The 22493-nt window shown below is 42.0% G+C and overlaps 1 protein-coding gene across 4 annotated transcripts in view; it reads left to right on the forward strand.

The window, feature by feature from the left end:
• The window catches only part of MED13 (mediator complex subunit 13), a 156508-nt gene that overhangs the window by 102246 nt on the left and 31769 nt on the right, over positions 1-22493 (forward strand). For all 4 annotated transcript variants that reach the window (XR_015733180.1, XR_015733183.1, XM_034434573.3 and 1 more), the window contains exons 10-17: positions 3531-3738; positions 5591-5657; positions 6679-6806; positions 8102-8192; positions 11880-12094; positions 13414-13610; positions 15887-16800; positions 21629-21796. Coding sequence is in view for 2 of the 4 variants with exons in the window: in XM_034434573.3 (XP_034290464.2) it covers positions 3531-3738; positions 5591-5657; positions 6679-6806; positions 8102-8192; positions 11880-12094; positions 13414-13610; positions 15887-16800; positions 21629-21796 (1988 nt within the window). In the remaining 2 variants the exon portion in view is untranslated. The remainder of the gene's footprint in view (positions 1-3530; positions 3739-5590; positions 5658-6678; positions 6807-8101; positions 8193-11879; positions 12095-13413; positions 13611-15886; positions 16801-21628; positions 21797-22493) is intronic.

Genomic DNA, 22493 nt, shown 5'->3' on the forward strand with positions numbered 1-22493 from the left:
ATGAGACTGTATAGGAAATGCAGTGAGGTCCTTCTTCGCCTTTGTTTTATTTTAAAGCTGAAAGTAAAACTGGTAGATACTCTCCTGATTCAGTGTTAGTGTAGAAACTTCTGGTCTTTAAACCAGGGGTCTCCAACCTTGGCAACTTTAATCCTGGCGGACCTCAACTCCCAGAATTCGCCAACCAGCTTTGCTGGCTGGGGAATTCTGGGAGTTGAAGTCCGCCAGGTTTAAAGTTGGCAAGGTTGGAGACCCCTGCTTTAGACAATGAACCTAGATTGGTATTGATAGAAGAGAATATTTGTAGCTCAGAGTCCTGAAGGTGCTTTTTCAAGAGGCCACTGGATTTTTTGGTTTTTCTGTGAAGATGTTTCGCTTCTCATCCAAGAAGCTTCTTCAGCTCTGACTGGATGGCGGGGAAAGGAAGGATTTATATTCCTTGCAGACAGCTGGTCATTTGCATTCTTTGGAGAGTCATTGAGGCCACTTGGAAGTTTATCTGTGTCCTCAGAATCTGATTTAGAACACGGGTCAAAGAGGCCTTTATGACAAAATCGAGCAGCCCTCTCTCAACAGAGGGGGAGGGATACAACATCATCAATCTTCAGTCCACAATACTGAAGTTCCAAGAAGGCTCCACACCCATTTGTGCCACTCAGGTGACCCTGAAGATAAACACAGATAAACCTCCAGGTAGCCTCAATGACTCTCTAAAAAGGATGCAAATGACCAAGCTGTCTGCAAGGAGTATAAATCCTTCCGTTCCCCACCATCCAGTCAGAACTGAAGAAGCTTCTTGGATGAGAAGTGAAACATCTTAAAAGAAAAACCAGAAAGTCCAGTTGCCTCTTGAAAAAGCACCTTTGGGACAACCATGTCCTGGATGACTGAGAATCTCTATAACCGTGTTGGCGAACCTATGTCACGTGTGCCACAGGTGGCATGCAGAGTCCTCTCTGCAGGCACGCAAGCCGCGCCCCAGCTCAGCTCCGCCGTGCATTTAGGCATGCGCACCTCCCTCCAACCAACTGGTTTTTGGGGTCTCTAACGTGCAGGGGCGGGGCGCATGCATGAGACCCGGACGCATGCGTGGGGCTGGGGTGCATGCGTGGGGGGTTACACATGCATTGCATTATGGGTATGTGTGTTCGCGCGCACTTGCTTGCCTTCGGCACTCAGTGCCAAAAAGGTTAACCATCATTGCTCTATAAACTCAGAGATTGAACTCTATGGTTCCTTGGTGATCTCTGAGTGCTAGTTAATAATCAGTGCTAAGCCTGATGATGTTACCTAGTTGGGTAATGAAACGTCTCCAGGAAACCCACCACACTCAGAGAGCACCAAGGACCCCACAAACCCAGATTGTTTACTGGTGGTGGTGGAATTAGACCACCAATCTTCTTAGAGTGGTCCTCCAGAAAAACTAGAGGACTGACTATAATATAGTATTTGAATACGGTCTCATTTTCAATATTGCCTTCAATCCTGGTTGTACTAACTGAGAATGTTGTGATCATAAGATGCTCAACTTTTTCAATAAATAGCATAGTTTTATACACTCTTCTCGGATCAGGTCACTCGGGGAATAACTGTGCCCCAGTGTGGAAATTCTGTGTTAATTACACTGTAATCTGCTAAATGGGGAAATCAGTCAAGTCTTCCAACAGGTTTCAGTGCTGATTCCCAAGCTGTATGATACACATCACAATTCTTTAGTAGCTTTATTGACACAAATGGAGATAGATTTTTATCTGAATACTAGCTGCTGAAAAGGAACAGAGGGGAAAAAAAGGCTGCTCACTCTCTCCCTAATCATTTTGTAAGAATAGAATCTTAACTAGGATGGCCATTTTTAAAAGTATGGATTTTGATATAGTAAAATTACTGTGGCTACAATGGAGGAAATGAGTTTTGTGAACCCAAGGTGTTGTGTTATTCAAATACCGGTAGTCCTCGGCTAACAGCAATTCATTTAGTGACTGTTCAAAGTTACAACGGCACTTTAAAAAGTGAGTTATGACCATTTCTCACACATACAACCGTTGCAGCATCCTCATGTTCACATGATTAAAATCCAGACACTTGGCAACTGACTCATACTTATGACAAGTGCAGTGTCCTGCGGTCACGTGATCCTCTTTTGCAACCTTCTGACAAGCAAAGTCAATGGGGAAACCAGATTCGCTTAACAACCGTGTTACTAACTTAATGACTGCAGTGATTCCCTTAGCAACTGTGGTAAGGAAGGTCGTAAAATGTGGCAAAATTCACTTTACTGTTTCACTTAGCAACAGACAGCTTTGGGCTCAATTGTGGCCACAAGTTGAGGACTACCTGTGCAAGGACATAAAAAACTTGAAACAACATTATTCTGCACATATGTAGCCAAAGAAATATTGCCTAATATTCTTAAAGAAAACTTACACACCTTCATAGAGGTTAACTATTTTTAATTCTAATGTGAGAGGATTAATATGGTATATTACTTAAAGAGCTAGATCAGAAAAAAAAATAGACCCATAATTCTTGCTTACGATAGTAGTCTTAGACTGAGCTCTGTTAACTAACCCATTTTCTGCAGGGTGATAAATTGCTCCATATTATTGGAGCTGCTTGGTGAAAAGATGGATACAACTGTGAGTAACGCTTAACAGAATAACAGAATTGGAAGGGACCTTGGAGGTCTTCTAATCCAACCCCCTCCTCAAGCAGGAATCCCTATACCATTTCAAATGGCTGTCCATTCTTTTTTTAAAAGCCTCCAGTGATGGGGCTACCCACAACTTCTGAATGCAAGTAGTTCCACATTGCTTCTTCTCTTACAGCGGCTGCCAAAAAAAGCCAATGCAGTTCTACGCTGCATTAACAGAGGGATAGAATCAAGATCACCTGAAGTGTTAATACCACTTTATAAGGCCCTGGTAAGGCCACACTTGGAATATTTCCATCCAGTTTTGGTCGCCATGATGTAAAAAAGATGTGGAGACTCTAGAAAGAGTGCAGAGAAGAGCAACAAAGATGATTAGGGGACTGGAGGCTAAAACATAGGAAGAACGGTTGCAGGAACTGGGCATGGCTAGTTTGATGAAAAGAAGGACTAGGGGAGACATGAAAGCAGTCTTCCAATATCTCAGGGGCTGCCACAAAGAAGAGGTAGTCAAGCTATTCTCCAAAGCACCTGAGGGCAGGACAAGAAGCAATGGGTGGAAACTAATCAAGGAGAAAAGCAATCTGGAATTAAGGAGACATTTTCTGACAGCGAGAACAATTAATCAGTGGAAAAACTTGCCTCCAGAAGTTGTGAATGCTCCAAAACTAGAAGTTTTTAAGAAGATGTTGGACAACTATATGTCTGAAGTGGTGTAGGGTTTCCTGCCTGGGCAGGGAGTTGGACTACAAGACCTTCAAGGTCCCTTCCAACTCTTGTTATTCTGGGTTTTTTTTGTTGCCTTCTTAACTGTCTAATCACAATCGGATTTTGCATTTTCAACTTGTATACCTTATTGTTCTGTCTTTTTCTTTTCCCGTAGATTAATGTTGCAATATAGAAAACCTCTCAAGGTCTCCGATGAATTGATACAGCAGTACCAGAGCAAGAACCAATACCTAGCAGCTATAGTAGCTGACCAGGAGCTTGAAATGGACCCATATGCATTTGTTGATGGAGATGAAGAGTTCCCATTTCCCGATAAAAAGGACAGGCCAAACAATGACCGAGAAATTGGGAAAAAACATAAGGTAAGTGAAAAAAAAAATCAGGATATAAACCAGTAGGGCAGGGGGTGTCAAACTCAATTTCATTGAGGGCTGCATCAGGGTTGTGTTTGACCTTGGGGGGCCAGAGGTGGGCATGGCCAGCATGACATCACTTGTGGGGGGGGCGTCTGTGGTGGCTCTGTCAGCAAAAACGGGCCCTCGCAATCTTTGTTTTCGGCTGCAACAATCTCCTGCAACCCTCTGTCAGTGAAAACGGAGCCTGGGAGGACTGTGCGTGGCCCTCCCGAGCTCCGTTTTCACTGACAGAAAATGGGCCAGTCCTTCACTGTTTCCAGGGTGGCTCCACGGGCTAGATCTAAGCACCCTGCGGGCAGGATCCGGCCCCCGGGCCTTGAGTTTCACACCCCTGCAGTAGAGTAAGCATTAATATCAAGGATCTAGGCTTTTTTTGAGGCGGGGGGACGTTTTAATGTGATGGATTATACACAACAGGAGCACAAAGTCTGTACAACTAATTCTATCAATAGAAAATAACATTTGCAGCTCAGGATTGAGCTGTGGGGTCCTTGGTGCTGTGTGAGCTTGATAGTTTTCTTGCAGACGTTTCATGACCCAACTAGTTAACCTCATCAGTGCACCAGGTTTTGTTTAGAATGTCAAAGTTTTCTTCAAAAATACAAATAGTGGCAGAGCATAGCATAGCATCTGCCTTCAAAGAGAAAAGCTGACAGATTTGGTTCAGTTGTTAGTCCCATCTAAAATATTTATATCTCAATACAAAACGCATAGGGGCTTGGGAAGATTTGGATCAACCTGTGATCAGGATACACCCTTCTTATGGAATATGTATCTGCTAAAAGTTTTTTTTTTTTCCTTTTGTGTTCCGCTGCTAAATGATTCTGTCAGAAAGTCCCTCGTCCCTAGGTTGGTTCTCTCTTTGATTAATTTCCATCCATTGCGAAAGGAAAGGAAAGGAAAAGAAAGGGTGGAGGAATGACCACCTTTAAAGTGCTCCATGGCTTAGGGCCAGGGTACTTACGGGACCGCCTTCTGCCACCAATTGCCTCCCACCGGCCGGTTCGCTCCCACAGAGAGGGCCTTCTCAGGGTGCCATCAGCCAGACAATGTCGGCTGGCGACCCCCAGGGGGAAGAACCTTCTCTGTGGTGGCACCTACCCTCTGGAACGATCTACCTCCAGAGATACGAATGATCTCTGACCTCCGGACTTTTCGTCGGGCCCTAAAAACTTACTTTTTTCAGCTAGCTGGGCTGGCCTGATTCCATGTTGGTTTTAACATTTGATATTGATTTTAATTGATGTTTTAAATTACGGGCCAAATTCTATTTAATTAGTTTTAAAAAAATATTTTAACTTTTGTACGAATGTTTTATTTTGGCTGTTCACCGCCCTGAGTCCAAAAGTAGAAGAGCGGTATACAAATTTAATAAATAAATAAAATAAATAAATAGAAGGGAAAGGAAAGGAAAGGAAAGGAAAGAGGGGGGGGGGAAAGAAGAGAGCTGGGAAAAAAGAAGAAAAAAAAAGTATCTTACTCAAATTTTAGGGTTGTGCACAAAATATTTTACAGAGTAGGTTTGTTGGTCTGTGATTCTGCCTGCTCACTTCTCTAGCCTTTTTAACTTTGAAGATATCATAGCTGAGAGAGTGGAGCACAGAGATCTTAAATTGTCTCAAAGATCTTCATGTAAAAAGGTTTTGATACAGCAGCTCTTTAAAGGGAATCAACTGGCAACGAACGAGGCAGTGCTCTGCTAAGTGGTTGGTCTCAGTGGATGTCGGACTCTAATTGTTTTTGGGGTTATGACATATCCCTCTTTCATTTGTGCTACTAACTGTTACCTTTTTCACAGCCTGACGATGGAACACCCAGTGTTGGAGAAGATGCAATGTCACTTTTCAGCCCTTCGGTCAAACAAGGTAAAATTTCTTGATTTTTAGAAAAAATGTTTAGCTGGCTTATTGTAAAAAATAATAATAATTAAATCTGTAAGAGTAACTGGAATGTACAGGTGATCCTCAAATATGATAATAATTGAGCCCAAAATTTATGTTTTTTTAAAAAAAATTCATTTATATGCCGCCCTTCTCCGGAGACTCAGGGTGGCTTACAATGCGTTAAGCAATAGCCATCATTCTTTTGTATATTTATACAAAGTCAGTTTATTGCCCCCATAATCTGGGTCCTCATTTTACCTACCTTAGAAAGGATGGAAGGCTGAGTCAACCTTGTTGATAAGTGAGACATTCGTTAAAGTGAATTTTTCCGATCTTTCTTGCCACAGTTATTAAGTGAATCATGGCAGTTATTAAGTTAGTAACATGGTTGTTAAGTGAATCTTCCACATTGACTTTGCTGGTCAGAAGGTCCCAAAAGGGGGTCACATGACCAGGGCTGAAATCCAGCAGGCTCTGACGGGTTCTGGAGAACCGGTAGCAGAAATTTTGAGTAGTTCGGAGAACCGGCAAATACCACCTCCGGCTAGTTCCAGAGTGGGGTGGGAATGGAGATTTTTCTATATCCTTCCCCCAGGAGTGGGGTGGGAATGGAGATTTTGTAATATTCTTCCCCTGCCACGCCCACCAAGTCACACCACGCCCATCAAGCCATGCCCACAGAACCGGTAGTAACAAGATTTGGATTTCACCACTGCCTGGGACACTGACCGTCATAAATACGAACTAGTTGTCAAACATCAGAATTTTGATCATGTGATCGTAGGGCCGCTGCAAAAGTCGTAACTGTGAAAAGTGGCCGAAAGTCCCATTTTTCAGTGCTATTGTAACTTTGAATGGTCACTAAACAAACTGTTGTAAGTGGAGGATTACCTGCATTTGTTTGTTTGGTAGTAGAGCCTCTAATAAAATGACAACCTGCAGTGGAAATGTTACAATTTAGATAATGCCTAACAGTGAAGCTTTGACCTTGGTCTTCTTTCAGCAATAGATGCGCAGCGTAATCCCCCTCACAATCGCACGGCTTCAACTAGTTTGTTCCATGAAAATGACCTGGTTGTCTCCTATACTGACCTTGACAATCTCTTCAACTCTGATGAAGATGAGCTAACAGTAAGTAGCTTTTTAAGGTTGGGAGCCTTACAGTAGTGTGATAATGGTGATCTGTTGCTGCTGCCATAGGGAGTGGGGTGGGATTTTTATAGTTGTTCCAAAGTTGCTTTTTTTGAGAGGCAACTGGATTTTCTGGTCTTTTCTTTGAAGACGTTTCGCTTCTCATCCAGCTCTGGCTGGATGGTGGGGAATGGAAGGATTTGCATTCTTTTTGAGACTTGTTGAGGCCACTTGGAGGTTTGTCTCAGGGTCACCTTGAGTAATGCCAAATGGGTGTGTGGAGCCTTCTTGGAACTGCTGAAAGGATTGTGTTGTAGACTGGAGATAGATGACGTTGTATCCCTTTCCTTCTGTTGAGAGAGGGCTGCTCAATTTGGACATAGATGGCCTCTTTGAGATCCCTCTTTCAAACCAGCGGTCCTCTCTGTCCAAAATGTGGACGTTGCTGCTTTCAAAAGAGTGGCCGTTGTCTTTTAAATGCAGAGGGACTACTGAATCTTGTCCTGATGGATTTGTTCTCCTATGTCTTTATGGGTTTTTATGTGGTGGATTTTTAAATGTTGTAAACTATCAGCAGTGTGTGATTTAGGCAGCCAAATTTATTTAATAATATCAATCGATCAGAATACAGTTGGAAGGGACCTGGGGGGGGTGTCTTCTAGTCCAACCCCTTTCTCAAGCACATCATCCCAGACAAATGGTTGTCCAATCTATTCTTGAAAGCTTCCAGTGTTGGAGCATTCACAACTTCTGGAGGGAAGTCGTTCCACTGGTTTATTGTCCTCACTGTTAGGAAATTTCTCCCTTAGTTCTAGGGTGCTTCTGTCCTTGATAAGTTTCCATCTGTTGCTTCTTGTCCTGCCTTAAGTCATTCTTCCAGTGAAGTTGGTGCTGCTGAGAAGAAAAACCATCTCTTTAGATGGCCAATTGCTTCCAACTGATTTACTGCATCAGTGATGTTATATTCAGCATCACACTATCCTCTCCATACATCTTAATAAATGATATGCGGTCCTGGGGAAAATGCTGATGAATTTTCTCTCTGTTTTACTCTCAAATTTAATGGCCATGCAGAAACAGTTACCCAGATGTTGTCAAAGGAACATATGCAGATAATTGAAGCTTTTAATGTATGATGTGATTTGGATGATATTCTGTTTTATTAGCTCAGCTGTTTGCTTGCATTTTTTTAAAAAATTGTTAATTATTTTACTTTTTTTAAAAAAAAATTGTCCAGTGTTACAATTTGGAACTCATGCCCCTGGGATATTTATTTTTCTTTCTTTCATTCCTAGCCGGGATCTAAAAGAATATTGAATGGAACAGATGACAAGTCTAGTTGCAAAGAATCAAAAGCTGGAAACCTGGACCCATTGTCATGCATAAGTAAGTTGCTTTCTTCTAGTGTCACGATTTTTCTTGGGTTATCTTTGTGGTTTGATAGTGAGAAACTTTTATCGTGGAAGTAGATACAGTACCAACCAAAAAGAAAATAAAACAAAATAGTTCCCTTTAGTTGGTGCTGGTAAAAATGCTGTTCTAGGACAGTTTTCTCATATTGGCAGAAAATTATGAAGGTTGCAGTCCAACTGAACCTGAAGACACCACATTGGGAAGCCTGGCCCAGGTTATAAGGTATTCAAGCATGAGGGGTCACACCAAGGACCCCTCATGCTTGTTTGAGCTTGTTTGTTTTCTTGCAGATGTTTCAATACCCAAACTAGGTAACATTATCAGTGCCAGGCTGATGTTACCCAGTTTGGGTAATGCAATGTCTGCAAGAAAGCAACCAAGCTCCGAGAGCACCAAGGACCCCTCATTTCAATCCTGAGCGACAAATATTCTCCTTTATTAGTACCTGAGTACATAGAAAGTAAAATTTTCAACCATCTAAGACGGGTGTCATACTGAAGGCCCGGATCCGGCCCACAGGGTGCTTACATCTGGCCCGCCTGGAAATAGTGACAGACCGGCCTGCAGTGCCTCTGCCAGTGAAAATGGCGCTTGGGAGGGCCGCACACATCCTCCCAAGCTCTGCTTTCTCTGGCAGAGGTTTGCAGGAGGCCATTGCAGCCGAAAATGAAGCTTGCGAGGGCCTGTTTTCGCTGGCAGAGCGCTCAGGCCACCACAGACGCCCCCCAACACAAGTGACGTCATGCTGGCCATGCCCCCCGTGGCCCCAAGGTCAAACACAACCCTGATGCGGCCCTCAATGAAATCAAGTTTGACACCCCTGATCTAAGAAGTAAATTCCAGTCTTAGAGAAGAACACTTCGGAATGAATACTTTGGGATGAACATCCTTTGAATGGGGCAGGAGTATGAACGGATTTCCAGAAAAATTGCAGACTACAGGAACCATTTGTGTTTTTGAGATGTAGACAACATGCGCCTGAAGGGACACAGGGCAGAGAAAAACATTCTGCAGAAAGCACAGCTCCAACTTCTCAATGAGGACCCAGATTGTGGGGGCAATAAGCTGACTTTGTATAAATATACAAAAGTATGAAGGCTATTGCTTAGCGCATTGTAAGCCACCCTGAGTCTCCGGAGAAGGGCGGCATATAAATCAAATTAAAAAAAATATATGAAAGAATAAGACAAATTAATTTTACAATTGAGGTTTTGAAAGAAAGAGTATGGAACACAAAACTCCAAGAGCTGAAATCACTTCTACCAACAGAAGTATTGGAGGAGGTCCCAGAGTTTACAAAGAAGGCACAATTAGCATAACACAACATAACAAGAGCAACAGAACCAGAAGAACCAACCCTACCAGAACTAAAGAAACTTTTTGGATGAGAAGCAAAATGTCTTCAAGGAAAAACCAAGTCCAGTTGCCCTTTGAAAAAACACCTTTAGGACAATCTTAGATAAAGTATTGCTGAACCGGCAATCCACAGATTCATATGGAGTGGAGCAAAAACAAGATTAAGATTCAAAATTTTGCAAGGCTCGAAGAGGTGGACTTAAATTTCCGAACTTTAAATTATGTTATTGAGCAAGCTGTTTCTTATGGTTAACAGAATGGATAAAATTCTCCAAATAGTAGAACGTCAATGATAAAAGTAGCCAACGGACTTCAGAAGTAGTTATGGTACAACGAAACAGAAAAAGAAAATAAAAGAATTTGTTAGGATACAGCAAGTTTTAGGTATTTATACTAATATGGTACATTCAGCTTCAAAAAAACAGACTAAGGACATGGCAAGTTCCTAAAGATAGGAATTTACCATAGTTAATATATTTATAAATTTGCTTAATAAAGATAGGAATTTACCATACTTAATAAATTACAAATTGCTGAAAGAATAACAAATGACCTCAAGACTCAAGAACGGGCCCTGAGAAGGATGACAGAATTCAAAGCACTTATACGAGTCAGGAACATTTCCTAGGATATATTTATAAATTGCTACTGAAATATGTCATGGAGATGGAACAAATTAAAAATTGATGCAAAACTTCAAGGAAGTAATTACAGTGGAACAATGGGAAGAGCTGTGAAAAAATCAATAACATTCACTCAAGCTATAATTTGAGGCAAAATTGGTATAAAATGTTTTAAAGAGGGTATATAACTCCATCAGTGATTGTCAAGACGGACAAATCATGTATAATAAATGCTGGAAATGCCATATATTTTTGCAGGAACACCACATGTAATAAAATATTCTTTTGAACATTTTATTACACGTGCTGTTTGTGCAAAAATACCTAAATTCATCTGGAAGGAAATATAACAAAATATACAAAAATTTGGCCTCAAACCATAAATATTCCTATTAGGAATGCTGTAATTACAGGATGTATAAATGAAAAATATTATAACTTACTAAAATATATGATGACAGCAGCTAAAATAAATTACGTTCTGCCCTGGAAAAATGAAAATTGGTTGTGGATACAAGCTTGGGAGACCAAAATTGGAGAATAGGCAGCAAAAGCAAAACTAATAGTATATTTTCATAACAGAAGATTAACTAAATTTAAGCAGAAATTATTCCCTTATTCATAACATACAACACGGCAAAGAACATTTAGACATTTAGAATATGATTTCTAGAATTATCTACAGAGATTCTTAATTATCCAGGTCATTGGTTGTCCCAAAGGTCCTTTTTCCAAACAGCAAGTGGATGAAATGTTTTTCTTCTCATCCGAGAAACCTCTTCTTCAGAACTGGATAAGAAGCGAAATCTTTTCAAAGGAAAATGACCAAAAATTCCAGATGCCGTTTGGAAAATGCACCTTTGGAATTTCTAGAGTTAAAAGAATAATTAAAAATGACAAAATGAAATGATTTAAACAGATATAAGCAGCAATCCCCAATGTTTAATCTTCAGTGCAAAAGACAAATATTTAGTGATTAGTGGTTGGGGGAAATGAAAAGGAAAGGGAGAAAGCTTCTTTCATAACATTTTTATCAGGTCTCATTTTTGTTAATTTCTGTATAATGGTAAGCCGCTCAGTGTCGCCTGGTGGTGAGATGGGTGGCAAATATAGGGAAGGGAAGGGAAGGGAAGGGAAGGGAAGGGAAGGGAAGGGAAGGGAAGGAAGGAAGGAAGGAAGGAAGGAAGGAAGGAAGGAAGGAAGATAGATAGATAGATAGATAGATAGATAGATAGATAGATAGATAGGAAGGAAGATTCTTGATTTCCAGATTGGATTCTTGCCCAATTTTTAGTTAAGCTTATGTAACATTTTTTTTTTAAAAAAAGACAAGTAATTATTTATCCCATTTATTCTGATGGTCCCACTAGAAATGAGAGAGCACTATTGTGGGTTTGTGGAATTGAATGCTATTTGTGAGCTGGCTTGCAGATTGACTAGGTGTGTAACCATTTGAACATGTAGGAGCCCTAAAAGGGCTGATTCAAAAATATCTGTGCTTTAGTTTTGCAAAACTCTCTTCAGAAAATTAATATGTCTTAGTAGGCCTCTGTGTCCTTTAAACAGAAGACAAAAGAGTAAAACATGCAGAATGGTAATTTCATGAAAGTAGCTGTACTAATTTAGTAGCCTGATGTGTGGAAGGAAAAATAACATGTTAAATAACTTGAACCTAAACCAGGTACAGCAGATCTTCATAAAATGTATCCCACGCCACCATCTTTGGAGCAACACATTATGGGATTTTCTCCCATGAATATGAACAATAAGGAGTACGGCAGCATGGACACCACACCCGGAGGAACGATCCTAGAAGGAAACGGTGTTACTGGTGGCCTTCAGTTCAGGATTGAAGTGGATGAGGGATTCTGTAGTCCAAAACCTATGGAAATAAAGGTTTGTGAATTCCTTTGGATGTTCTTGAATGTTAGTTACGCTGTCTAGTTTTGATTGATCTATAAAAGTGACAAGAGGAGGACAATTTAACAGTTTTTTGTTTGGTTGGTTTATAATGTTTTTCTGAATGGTACATTTCTTCTGAAACAGCCAGGATTGTTCATTTTAATACTTTTTATTTATTTTATTTTTCTCCTGGAATTCATTTTGGTGGTGGTGTTTTTTTCTACCACCATTACGAGATTTTTCATAGCTTTATTTGGGTGCGCAGTGAAATGGACTCACGTTTCATTAGCTGTGACAACAGCTTGTTTGATTAACTTTTGACTTTTTTCAGCCCTGCATTCAAATTAAATATTAACTTTGCTTCTGTCTGTATCAGTCACGAGGTGAATGCATTTTACGTAGAGGAGGTGCATTGGCAATGGGGGAAAACAGATGTTGCCACGAACGAGAACTTCGCAATTATCTATGCTCAGATAGGAGCCTATTTTTCTTCCACTAGTATCTCCTCCCCCACCCCCAGTGTATGTAGTCCTTGACATACGACCTTAATAGAGGCTGCCCATTATGGTCCCATGTCATGATGGCTGTAAAACGAGGTGGCTTTGCTTAACAACCCACATCTGCTGCTTTCCCCGGTGAAGCAGTTAAATGAATGTGCAGGTCATTTAAACAGAGTACAGATTGCCTTGGGGGGGGGGGGAGGCCTTTGGAGGCCTAGTTCAGGCCCAGGCCTACCTACCCCAGGTCTCCCAAAGCCCCCCACCCTCCTGATGGGCACTGCAACGTAAGGGTAAATGATCACAGGGGCATTGCAATAGCTGTAAATTCGGGACTGGGTGGTAAGTAGCTTTTGGGGGAATGTCTGTGGAGATTCTCAATCATCCAGGTCATGGTTGTCCCAAAGGTCCTTTTCAAAAGACAGCTGGACTTTCTTGTTTTGTTTTGTTTTTCCTTGAAAAGGTTTCGCTTCTCATCCAAGAAACTTCTTCAGTTCTTCAGTTTCTTGGAAACAGTTTCTTGGATGAGAAACAAAACATTTTCAAGGGTTTTGGGGTTTTTTTTAACGCAAAAAGTCCAGTTGCCTTTTGAAAAGCATCTTTGGGATAACTTTTTTTTGGGGTGTGTGTGTGTAGGCTGTCGTACCTTTGAATGTACATTAAGAGACGGGTCACTAAGCGAGAACTGCCTGCAGTTTCCTATCCAGGGTGAGACAACTGATCATTTCAGCATTTGAAACTGAAATCCATGAGTCTTTCTGCTTAAACTTTCCATCCATAGCTCTTTTTAAATGCTCTTCCTGGTGTGTGTTTCAGGATTATTCCTATGTTTATAAGCCTGAGAACAGTCAAGCTTTCATGGGATGTTCCATGTTCGCCCCACTGAAAACTCTCCCAAGCCACTGTCTCCCTGCCATCAAATTGCCAGAGGAGTGTGTTTATCGACAGAGTTGGACTGTTGGCAAGTTGGATTTGCTTCCGCCAGGACCCACAATGCCATTCATTAAAGAGGGGTAAGTGTTTCTTTAAGGTGAGATAATAAAGGGATTTCATTGAGCTTAAGAAACGATTTCACATTGTCTTCTGACAAACATATTGGTGCGAGATCATGGCTGCGTTTTACGAAATCCATATGCATTTCAGCAACGCTTAGGTTTGTTTGTTTATTTAACAATTTCTAAGTGATGACAACACTTGGAAAGTGTCATTTATGTCAATCAGTCAGAATAGAGCTGGAAGGGACCTTGGGGGTCTTCTAGTCCAACCCCCTGCTCAAGCAGGAGACCCTACACCAGGGGTGTCAAACTCGATTTCATTGAGGGCCGCATCAGGGTTGTGTTTGACCTCAGGGAGCCGTGGTGGGCATGGCCAGCTCAACGTCACTCGTGTCAGGGGTGCCTCTGGTGGCCCAAGTACTCTGCCAGCGAAAACGGGCTCCCAATCTCCGTTTTTGGCTGCAATGGCCTCCTGCAACCCTCTGCCAGTGAAAACGGAGCTCCATTTTCGCTGGCAGGGGGGTTGCAGGAGGCTGTCCCAGCTGAAAACGGAGATTGGGAGCCTGTTTTTATTGGCAAAGGCACCGCAGGCCAGTCTTTAGCTGTTTCCAGGGCACCCCCCCCCCCCGATCTAAGCACCCTTGAGTTTGACACCCCTGCTCTACACCATTTCAGACAAATGGTTGTCCAATCTCTTCTTAAAAACCTCCAGTGATGGAGCATCCCACAACTTCTGGAGGGAAGCTGTTCCACTGATTAATTGTTCTCACTATCAGGAAATTTCTCCTTAGTTCCAGGTTGCTTCTCTCCTTGATTAGTTTCCATCCGTTGCTTCTTGTCCTGCCCTCAGGTGCTTTGGAGAATAGTCTGACCCCCTCTTCTTTGTGGCAGCCCCTCAAATACTGGAATATACTGCTATCCTGTCACCCCTAGTCCATCTTTTCTTTATGGCAAACCATAATTTATCATTGCTTATTTTTTTTTCTCCATTTAAACATCGTTGTTAAAAATATTTAACAGGTGTACAAATTTGATTGCAGTGTAAGGAGTATCTTGGGGTGCTTAATTCTATCAATTTTAATAAGCCATGAAGTCTATTAAGAGTAAAGACAAACCAGGAATTTCCTCTATAATTCTGGAAGTCTGATAGTGCTAGGTATGTGGAGTGGGTATGTGTGTCGCAATATTTTTCTCATTTATAGGGAAAAAATGTGTATAAATGTTCTATTCCGTTGAAAAAGATCTTTAACTTACGAGTTCTCCAATCAGTGTTTGAGACCGATCACTTATTTTTTAATATCAATAAGCAACAATAATATTTTTCTCTCATCAAAGTAGTGCACAAAGCACTAAAAATATAGCATTCCTGTAAAATTAAAATGAAAGCAAGCTAATGTAAGATACATATATTAAGTTGTTTTAACACATCAAGGAGGTGTGGAATCATTCGTTGCTTCCATCTCCTTGCTGCTTACAGTTAGTCCTCGACTTACGATCTGTCATACTCGGAGCTGACCTGTAGGCTGTTTGCAGCATCCCATGGTCATGTGACCGTGACTTATTGCAACTTTGCCAGAAACCAGCATTTACTTCCAGTTTCCGGCAATAAACACTCTATAACGAACCATGGTTTCAATTAATGACTGCTTAACTGCTGTGCCATTTGCTTTAACGACTGATTCAAAAAGAGTAATGAAATCGGGTCCAGTCACATGATGCCTCGCTTTATGACCATCATGACTTATGACTGTACGGGTAGGTAGTCCTCGACTTAACAACAGTTCGTTTAGGGACTGTTCAAAGTTATAAACATCTGTGGAAAAGTGACTTTATTTATGATCATTTTTCACATTTACAACCGTTGCAGCATCCCTGTGGTTACGTGATCAAAATTCAGACGCTTGGTAACTGGTTTGTATTTATGTCGAACGCAGTGTCCTGGGGGTGGGGGGTGTCACGCGATCTCCTTTTGCGACCTTCTGACAAGCAAAATCAATGGGGAAGCCGGATTCACTTAACAGCCGTGTGACTAACGTAACCACGACAGTGATTCCCTTCAAATGTGTGGCAAGAAAGGTTGTAAAATGGGACAAAACTCACCTAACAAATGTCTCACTTAAGAACAGAAATGTTGGGCTCAATGGTGGTTGTAAGTCGACGACTACCTGTCCTTGGTAGACCCCCTTTATGGTCATCAGACCACCTGTATAACTCTTTATAATTATGCTTTGGTCACTATATGTCCCATTGGCTTTGAAAGTCTTGAATTAAAAGCTTTTCCCTTTCTTCTTCAGGGACGGGAGCACCGTTGATCAAGAGTACGGCCCTGCCTACACTCCGCAGACACATACCCCGTTTGGTATGCCCCCCAGCAGCGCCCCGCCAAGCAACAGCGGCGCTGGGATCCTTCCTTCCCCTTCCACCCCTCGCTTTCCAACTCCCCGGACTCCAAGGACGCCTCGGACTCCCCGCGGGGCGGGTGGGCCAGCAAGCGCACAAGGCTCCGTCAAGTACGAGAATTCCGATTTGTACTCGCCAGCCTCGACCCCGTCCACCTGCAGGCCCTTAAACTCGGTCGAGCCGGCGACGGTCCCGTCAATTCCTGAGGCGCACAGCCTCTACGTCACCCTCATTCTGTCCGAATCGGTGATGAATCTTTTCAAAGACTGTAACTTTGACAGCTGTTGCATTTGCGTTTGCAACATGAACATCAAAGGTGCTGACGTCGGAGTTTACATTCCAGACCCCACCCAGGAAGCCCAGTACAGGTGTACGTGTGGATTCAGCGCGGTCATGAACCGGAAATTTGGCAACAGCTCGGGATTGTTCCTCGAGGATGAGTTAGACATCTTGGGCCGCAATTCGGAATGCAGCAAAGAAGCGGAGAAACGCTTCGAGGCCCTTCGCACCGCTTCCATCGAGCAGAGTGGAAGCTTGAAAGAGTCAGACCGGCTTCCAGACGAGCTGATACTTTTGCTGCAAGACCAGTGCACCAACTTGTTTTCGCCGTTTGGAGCAGCAGATCAAGACCCCTTGCCCAAAGTTAGCGCCGCGGGCAATCTGGTGCGGGCTGAGGAAAGAGACTGTTGCTACGACTGCTATCTCGCATTGGAACATGGACGTCAGTTTATGGACAACATGTCCGGGGGGAAGGTTGACGAAGCGCTTGTGAAGAGTACTTGTTTGCATCACTGGTCGAAACGAAATGGTAAGTGCCTCCGTTTGCCGATCGAACGAAAGAACGTGTTTTAATCCCAGGTAAAAACACGGATTTTTACCTGGGATTAACACTAGATTAACACTTTTACCCAAGGATTTACACTAGCACTAGCATTTAGACTTATATACCGCTTTATAGTGCTTTACAGCCCTCTCTAAGCGGTTTTACAGAATAAGCCTCTTGCCCACAACAATTTGGGTCCTCATTTGACTGATGACCTCAGAAGGACGGAAGGCAGAGTCAACCTTGAGCCTAGTGAGATTCGAACTGCCAAATTGCAGTCAGCCGGCAGTCAGCAGAAGTAGCCTGCACTACTGCACTTTAACAGCTGCGTCACCAAAGCTCATGTGAATAGTTGGTTGACAAGAAATGGCAAAGAAACAAGAGCTTGCATTGATGATGTTACCTAGTTTGGTAATGAAATGTCTGCAAGAAAACAGCCAAGCTCAGAGAGCCCCGGGATCTCACAGTTTAACCCTGAGCTACAAATATTCTTTTCCATCAGAAACAATAACTTGCTTATCTGTTCCTAATTTTCTAGAACAGTGTTTTTCAACCTTGACAACTTTAAGATGGGTGGATTTCAACTCTCAGAATTCCCCAGCTAGCCTTCCTTGCTAAGGAATTCTAAGAGCTGATCTGCACATCTTTAAATTGCAAGGTTGAGAAACATTATATTAGATCAGTGTTTCTCAGCCTCATCAACTTTAAGATGCATGGACTTCAACTCCCAGAATTCAACAAGCTTTGTTGGCTGGGGAATTCTGGGAGTTGAAGTCCACTCATCTTAAAGTTGATAAAGTTGATAAATCATCTTCAACAAGGCAAGAACAGCAGAAAACCTATGAAGTACAGGTAGTCCTCGACCTACAATTAATAGTTTAATGACAATTCGAAGTTACAATGGACCCCCGAAAGGGATTTACAACCCAGTTTCGAAATTATGACATACACCCTTCTCCAGCAGTCATGTGACCACATTCTGGTCACTTAGCACTGCACTGGCCTGCATCTTTGGACACAGTCATAATTTGTAACAGTTTTGCCGAAAACAACTGTGGTGTTCGCTTAGTAACTACCGGGAACAAGGTCCTAAAATCAACCTGCTTTACAACTGTCATGACGACCTTAATTACTAGGCTCAGTTAGGGTTGTAACTGGAGGACTATCTTTATATGAAGAACTTATAACAGTTGGTAGGAGAGGTATAAAGGGTTTAGTTAAATGTGGAATCATGTTTACTTTTCATGTTTTTTAAAAGACAGTATTTGAAAGCCAGTCTGTCCCAAAGGTGCTTTTTTAGGAGGCAACTGGGCTTTCTTGCTTTTTTCTTCGAAGATGTTTCACCTTTTTCTCCAAGAAGCTTCTTCAGCTCTAACAGGATGGTGGGGAATGGAAGGATTTATATTCCTTGCAGACAGCTGGTCATTTATGCCCATGTAACACCTCTCCTACGCGAGCTGCACTGGCTCCCGGTGGTCTTCCGGGTGCGATTCAAGGTGTCAGTTATCACCTTTAAAGCGCTCCATGGCTTAGGACCTGGGTACCTACGAGACCGTCTTTTGCCACCAATGGCCTCCCACCGACCAGTTCGTTCTCACAGGGAGGGACTACTCAGGGTACTGTCAGTCAAATTATGCCGACTGGCGACTCCCAGGGGGAGGGCCTTCTCTGTGAGGGCTCCAACCCTTTGGAATGAACTGCCCCCGGAGATACGGAATATCCCTGATCTCCGTGCTTTCCACCATGCCCTCAAGACCCTGATGTTCCAACAGGCGGGGCTAAACATATGAACATGTGAATGAATTTTTTAAATGTTATCTAATTCTGGGTTTTATTTAATTGACCAAACTAAGTAATAATTTTAATTAGCAATTTTATGATGTTTGTGTGTCTATATTTTTCTTGACTGTACACCGCCTTGAGTCCTACGGGAGAAAGGCGGTATAGAAATATAATATAATATAATATAATATAATATAATATAATATAATATAATATAATATAATATAATATAATATAATATAATATAATTAATATAATATAATATAATATAATATAATATAATATAATATAATATAATATAATATAATATAATATAATATAATTAATATAGTATAGTATAGTATAGTATAGTATTGTATTGTAATGTAATGTAATGTAATGTAATGTAATAAATAAATAAATTTGCATCCTTTTAGAGCAGAGGTCTTCAAACTTGTCAGCTTTAAGACTTGTGGACTTCAATTCCCAGAATTCTCCAGCCAGCATAACTATGCTGGCTGCAGAATTCTGGGAGTTGAAGTCCACAAGTCTTAAAGCTGACAAATTTGAGGACCCCCTGAGAGTCATTGAAGCACCTTTGGGACAACCATGACCTGGATGACTGAGAATCTCTACAGACTGAAAGCCAGTCTGTTTTTTTTAAAAAAAATATTACTGGCTCTGGGGAAACCTGGTTCAAATCCATCCTCAGTCAGAGACGCTCCAATCACTTTCTCTCTCAGCCCAGCTTAACTGGTGAAGCTGTTATTGTGGGAAAACACAAAAGCGTTTATGTATCCTGCCTTAAGTTCCCGAACGAAAATTGAGATATATATCTCTCATAAAATATTTATAAACAGCCCTAAAGTAATTCTGGGAGTGTGATAAAATCAATATGGAACAATAAAGTAAAAAAACCTAATAAAAACAAATCTGGATTAGAAACAAAATGCAAGATGATACTATCACTAAACTGCAACGCAAGCCAGGAAAAAAAACAAAACCCCGATGAACACCTGGAGTAGAACATAGGTGTGATTTGCAACTGATGTCCTCACCAGCAATTTTAGCAGTTGTGTTCTGCAGCCTCTGTGTCATCTACAACATCCTGAACAATTATAGTCTTCTGTGTCATCTCAGTGGGAAGTTACCACTTCATATACAACTCTGGTCAACTTCAGGAATGTTAGAGCTGTTTAATCTACAGATTAAACTGGCTGGAAACAACAACAACAACAACCTGTAGGCTACAGGTAGTCCTTCACTTGCGACTTCAATTGAGTCCAAAATTTCCTTTGCTAAGCAGGACAGTTGTGAAGTGAGTTTTGCCCCATTTTACGACTTTCCTTGCCATGGTTGTTAAGTGAATCACAGCCGTTGTTAAGTTAGTGACCCGGGTATTTATTTATTTATTTAGTTATTTATTGTTTATATTTATATACCGCCCTTCTCCCAAAGGACTCGGGGCGGTGAACAGCCAACAGATAAAACACAAGAAATACAAAATTTAAAAACAGTATTAAAATCCGATTAAATTAATTTGGCCCACAATTAAAAGCACCCCTGTATTAAAACCCTTAATTAAACAGTTTAAAAATTAAAACAATTTAAAAGAGTTTAGGCCAGCCCGGCTTGTTGGAATAAAAACGTCTTTAGGGCACAGCGAAAGGTGCGTAGATCCGGGATACGCCGTATCTCCGGGGGCAGCTCATTCCAGAGGGTAGGTGCCCCCACAGAGAAGGCTCTCCCCCTGGGGGCCTCCAGTCGGCATTGTTTGACCGACGGCACCCTGAGGAGCCCCTCTCTGTGGAAGCGTACTGGTCGGTGGGAGGCTATCAGTGGCAGAAGGCGGTCTCGTAAATACCCGGGTGTTAAATGAATCTGGCTTCCCCATAGACTGTGCTTGTCCGAAGGTCGCAAAAGGGGATCATGTGATCCCGGGACACTGCAACGGTCATAAATGCGAGTCGGTTGCCAAGTATCTGACTTTTGATCATGTGACCATGAGGATGCTGTAACAGTCCTAAGTGGGAAAAACTGTCATAAGTCACTTTTTTCAGTGCCATTTTAACATCTTAACGGTCACTGAATGAACTGTTGTAAATCGAGGACTACCTGTTCTTGGAACCCCCAGTGACAGAGGAATGTGGGAATGGTAATTTAATCAACTTTAAGATTTGGGATCCTTCAGTCTGCAGAATGATCTGTGTCAGTTTTAGCAATCCGCATTCAGTCCATTACAGGCAATCCTCAATTTACAACCATTGCTCCAAACTGATATAAGCTTTACAGTACAAAATGTGTTACGTTAGAGAGCAATCCTTGCCCTCTCCAGTCAACAGCCAAGAGGAAGTTGTGATTTTTTTAAAAAAATTTGGAATTTGGAAGAAATTCCTGTCATGAGATAGCAGGCTTCCTGATTTGAGCTTGGAAATTTCCACAGGGATGTTTTTGACAGCTATAGTGCCTGGATTGTAATTAACCAGGGGACAGACTTGGGTTTTTCTGGCTTAGATATTTTTCTCCGTGTTCCAACTTGTGGAAACTGACAGAGATTTACAAGGAGGTCATCACTTACAAGTCCTCACTCAGGGTCACCAGAGTGTGTCGAGGATGGATAGAATAACCCTCTACAGGTACCTGAACACACAGAAAAAGGCCAAGATCCGTTTCCTATAATTCTACATGGTTTATGTTACAGGAAGGCCAATTCCTCTTGAACCTCCAGAAAAAAAATTACTGACAAGAAGAATTATTTGATAGTGAAACCAAATGTCCTTGAAATGTTGAGCTCTGAACTTCCTTCCTTCCTTCCTTCCTTCCTTCCTTCCTTCCTTCCTTCCTTCCTTCCTTCCTCCCTCCCTCCCTCCCTCCCTCCCTCCCTCCCTGGAAGAAATTGACTTCTAAAGCTGAAAATGTCCCCTTCCTGTTCCTTAATTCTGTGTATCTTGAGCTATAAGGCCTGGGCTTAAGAAATGTAACCGTTAGCAATTAAAAGCTGTGGTCAGTTCTCTGCTTCCCAATTCATCTGAATGAACTTTTGTCCTTCCAGTTGTAGACGTGAGCATGCAATGTTCTCAGGACGTCCTTCGCATGCTGCTCTCGCTCCAACCAGTTCTTCAGGATGCCATTCAGAAAAAGCGAACGGTTCGATCTTGGGGTGTACAAGGGCCCCTCACGTGGCAACAGTTTCACAAAATGGCTGGACGAGGCTCTTACGGTAAACATTGTCTATGAAACATGACCATCCTTTAATCCAGGGGTCTCCAACTTCGGCAACTTTAAGAGTGGAGGACTTCAACTCCCAGAATTTTCCAGCCAGCAAGGAGTTGAAATCCACGAGTCTTAAAAGTTGCCAAAGTTGGAGACCCCTACTTTAATCGACTGGGTGCTGGGTCTTTCTTTTAAACTTTCTTAGCTTTTATTTATAGAGAAGAATAATCCTGGAAAATACCTTGTTTCCCCAAAAATAAGACGTCCCCTGATAAGAAGCCCAATCGGGCTTTTGAGCGCATGCGCTAAAATAAGCCCCCCCTGAAAATAAGCCCTCCCCGAAAATATTTAAACGCATGTGCAGCCGGTCCCCACCATTTCCTCTGGTTAGGGTTAGGGAGACAGAGCTGGAAATCAGGTAAGACGGCAAAGAGGATCCCCATCTTGCTCCATGTGTCCCAAAATAATAAGACCTCCCTGAAAATAAGGCCAAGCGCTTATTTTGGGGTTCAAAAAATATAAGGTAGGGTCTTATTTTTGGGGAAACACAGTAGTTTAAATGGTAGTTACAGAATTGTGGCTAGATATTGGACATGAAAACTGTCCAGGGATGTGAGAATTGGAGGCATATAAATGTGAGGGGAACAGTAGGAACTGGCCATGGGTCTAATGTTGTGTTGCCACCTCAGAATACAATATAACAA

Source organism: Pantherophis guttatus, chromosome 1 (assembly GCF_059756535.1).
Source record: "Pantherophis guttatus breed Tessera chromosome 1, ASM5975653v1, whole genome shotgun sequence".
Taxonomy (NCBI): domain Eukaryota; kingdom Metazoa; phylum Chordata; class Lepidosauria; order Squamata; family Colubridae; genus Pantherophis; species Pantherophis guttatus.